Below are 4,359 nucleotides of genomic sequence, written 5' to 3'. Positions count from 1 at the left end.
CACAGATGCATAATCTGAGCTGTTAAGCTGGTTTTCATTTTACAATACACTATTATCTCAGCAGTCAGAACTCAATAACAGATGCTTTTTTATAATGAGAGTAAGATATATCATCTGATGTAATAGATACTTACTGAATAAACTGAGAGTACTGACTCTTGAATCTGAAGATATTAGTTAATTAAGATGAAACAACTCATGACACTATATATACTTCTCTGATTAGAATACTTTCTCTCTGAACTGTCACTGAAACACTCTCTCTTTAAACTATCACTGATATCTCAACTTCTTCTGAATCTACACTGAATGAATTATGATATATAACAGCTCAAAGTGATGAACTTCTTCAAACACTCACTGAAGTAGTATGTCAAGAAGCATCTCAATTCCTGTCAGAACTATGTATAAGAACTGATATCTCAGAATACTTAATTAATGATAATAACACTCTGTGATTCTGTGAATAACACTGAGTCTCTCACTCTGAACTCTTACACACTTGAATAATACAAGAGATGCATGATTTATATATAACTGATTATTCAAGTTATAAACAACTGTACTGAATAATCTCTTAAGTATTCTACTAATCTGAGATATTGAACACCATCAGATGCTTTGTCTGAAACTGTAATCATTATTTCTCTATCATTTCATGAAAGAATTGTAGAAAAGATCTACTGAAACTACTTAATATCTCTAATAGAATCTGATGAGATGTGATAATTAACTTCACTATCAATCTTTCCAAGAGTAATAGTTATAAGAACATTCTGATTATCATTGACTAATTGACTAAAGATGTAGTATTAAAATCTTGTGATAGAATAAATACTGAACAAGTCACTGAAGTCTTTCTACAGAGCTCATTCTATTGAATGAATAAATTGCTGAAATCTATAGTATTGAATTAAGATCATCAAGTTATAAGCATCTTCTGAACAAGAATCTGTCAAGTTCTCAAGATTATATGTTATTTATCAACTGTCTACTACTCTGAGATTGATGATGTATCAGAGTGAATAATTCAGACAGTGAAGAATTATCTTTATAAGTTCTGTAATTATTTATAAAATAACTAACATAATCTTCTTTTACATACTGAAGTCACTATCAATGACTGAGATACTGCTTCAACAGATGTAAGCCTGTTCTTTCTTACATACAGATATTATATAAAAGTGTTGAATCTTCTAGAGATTATACATTTCATATCAAATCTCTAAAGTTCAATTCAGATTACTGATAATATAGTAATAAAGCTCTGAGATACTTATAACTAAGCAGAAGTCTTCATAGCAACTGTAAAATAAGATTAAGAGAATTAAATCAATGTTCACTGAGATCTCACTGAGTAATATAAGATAGAAGACCTGATGTGATTGAATCTTAAGAATATACAGATTACACATTCATCTTGTATACTGAATTATCACTATGTTATGTATAAAGTGATAGAAGTTCTAGACAGTTATAACTATTATCTTGACACATTATCAGTAGACTGACCGTGTGACCGTGTCTGGGACCAGGATCAAACTTTACAGTTGTCACGTTGCCTAAAAGCATTACTTCTGGTCATGGTTTGTGTTCATCACATTGATCTCAAATCATGTTATTTCAAATATTAAAGATTCCAGATTCACTTTTCAAATAAAAATCTAGTCTCAGATAAAGAATATGTTTGAATTCTTAGTCACATTTTCATTCTGATCTCATTATTGAAAATGACATCAAATGAGATCATGAAATCATTTCTCACTTACATAATATCATAACATAGTGCTCATTTGTTGAAAATTCAACAGAGAGTGTTATCAAATATTATTACTTTTCTGAACACAGATCATAATTAATATCATTTTAATTAAAAAAAAAATATAAAATACAAAAAATAACAAAAAAACAAAAAAGAAAATAATAAGAAAAAATCACAATAAAAAAAAAAAAAAAAAGAGAAAGAAAAAAAGAAGAGAAAGAAAAAGGGATTTTTTTGGGGGGGGAAAAAAAAAAAAGAAAAGAAAAAGAAAAAAACAAAAAATAAAAACAAAAAAAAATCAAGATTGCAGAGCTGCAGCACTCTCAAAATACTCACTTCTCAGAGTCTTCACAATATTCATTACTAATCATGTATTTCTCACAGTGAGAGTAACACAGCTGTGATGAGTCATTGTCTTAACATTATCTAACAAATAATCAGTATATATCTATATAAATGTAAATAATTAGAAAATATACACTTAAAAAGTATGATCTGAATGAACTCTGCTGTTACTTGAATAACATTAAGAGCAGAACACTGAAATTGATGATTCTTCTTATCAATTTCACAGACAAGGTATGTGAAGATGATCTTAAGAAATATAAGATTCTCTGACTTCTGGTAAAAACAGATCTCATGAAGAGACTCTATTTTCATCATATCAGAGACTGAGTGTTATTAAAAAGTGTTACTTCAATGCACATGCACTTACTGCAGCAATTCACTCTCTGTGCATGTGACTGAGAGTTACAGCTTTCTTATGCTGCATGACTCTCTCTGAGATGCTGCTGCTGATTTACAACTCACACAGTCTCTCAGTTCAGCACACACTGCGCATATGCAGCCCTGCATGCTGAGGCCGTGTTGGTCATTATGACCTGGCATGGTACTCGCTTTTCACAGGCCATGTTTCATTTGATTGAGGGGGAGGGAGAATGTGACTGCTGTTTTATTTAAGAGAGAATGAGTAATTGAATCTGTAGAAGATAATTTGATTTCTTCTGCATTTGAAATTTGATTAGTCTATACTCTTCAATTTGAGGATTTCTGAGAGTGTTTTAATAGTTTTCATACCAGCTTGAAATTAGTGATTGATTGAAGAAGAGAAAAGAGAGAAGAATGAAATGAGAATAACTTATCTTTATAATATGAAAACAGAGAATTGCTGCAATCATTTGCTCTAGTAACAAAGATCTGTTTTCTGCATGTATCTCTGATATAGATTATATGATAACTGTATACAAAGAATATCAACAGTACATGTATTGAATGAAGATGATATTGCTATGCAACACTGTAGCTGTTTCTGTACATTGCTGAAAGCTGTTAATATTTTCTTTGAGTCTCTTTATATTTGATAAGTCAGTAATATATTTCAATGCACTTCTTCTTTTATTATCATTATTATCATCATCATCACTATCATTATCATTATCATCATCATCATTATTATCATTATCATTATATCATTTCTGATTGCCTCTTCTGCCTTCACCTTTCTTCAACACTTACTGAAACTAATTATGTCATTCCTCTTCAAATATTCTGCGGTCCTGTGGACTATCAAGGCATATGAGCACTGTCACAGATTGAAGAGAGAGAAGAAGAAGATATTCAAGTAAGAGAAGACAGATTATAAGACACATTATAATGCCTTGAAGAGACTTCATAAGAGAGTAGAATAATAACAATTTTAAGTAACACTTCTGATAGATTTAGACTGAACTAAGTATAGAAATAATGCAGATGACACCACCTGTGAGAGATTGAAGAAGAAGACAGTGAAGAGTCTCATGCAGCAGTGATAAGATCAGGAGAAGTTCTGAGAATGATTTAAGATCAGAATGAAGAGAGAAAGAGAGAAGAAGAGTGTTACTGTAAATAAGTAATGATAGAAGAAGATTGAGAGAATGTTAAAGCAGAAGATAAAGAAGTTAAAACTGATAAGTTTTTTATTTATTGAGAGAAAATGATTTTTGATAATACTTCTGTTCTCTAATTAATTAGCAGGAGCTGACAGAGAAGAAGAGGATTGAGACCTTGTTCAGGTCTCAAATGCACTCTATGATTCAGAATATTGAGAAGACAGCCCTGCTCTCTGAGCATGCTAATCTGCTTATCACTGGGATGAAACCTGAGACAGCAGACCAGGAAATGTGGGATTTTGAGATGCAGATTGACCTGGCTGAGAGGGAGCAGCAGAAACCCTTCTCTGAGAAGGCAGTGAAGAGAGATTTTGAGATGATTATCATCTCAGATGAGAAGAAGAAGAAGAAGAAGAAGAATAAGAAGTGAATTATAAAGAATAATAAGAAGAATGAGAAAGAGAAGAAAGATAATGAGTAGAAAAAGTTTTTTTCTTTTTATATTAGTTAGTTATAAGTTCATAATTATTAATAATTGAAATTAATTTTAAGTTTTTAAAAATTATTGTACAAGTTGTAATCAAGTCAGGAACAATATATATATATATATATATATTTAACTATCATGATTCATAAATCACTATAATATATAAGTATCAACATTTTTTCAACATTGATATTCACAATATTAATATATTTTTAATAATATTATCTGATAATATAATTTAG

At 30.2% G+C, this 4,359-nt stretch overlaps 1 protein-coding gene across 1 annotated transcript; it reads left to right on the top strand.

The window, feature by feature from the left end:
- Positions 1-3,609: 3,609 nt before the first annotated feature.
- Positions 3,610-4,060, top strand: BDBG_17499 (uncharacterized protein; the record flags this gene model as incomplete). Its single annotated transcript, XM_031725200.1, has 2 exons — positions 3,610-3,642; positions 3,776-4,060. The coding sequence occupies 2 exons, from the start codon at positions 3,610-3,612 to the stop codon at positions 4,058-4,060; spliced, it is 318 nt and encodes a 105-aa protein (XP_031579784.1).
- Positions 4,061-4,359: the final 299 nt, after the last annotated feature.

Source organism: Blastomyces gilchristii, assembly GCF_000003855.2.
Source record: "Blastomyces gilchristii SLH14081 genomic scaffold supercont1.16, whole genome shotgun sequence".
Classification (NCBI taxonomy): Eukaryota; Fungi; Ascomycota; class Eurotiomycetes; order Onygenales; family Ajellomycetaceae; genus Blastomyces; species Blastomyces gilchristii.
Note: the sequence above shows the minus strand (reverse complement) of the source record. Positions and strands in the feature narration are given on the sequence as shown.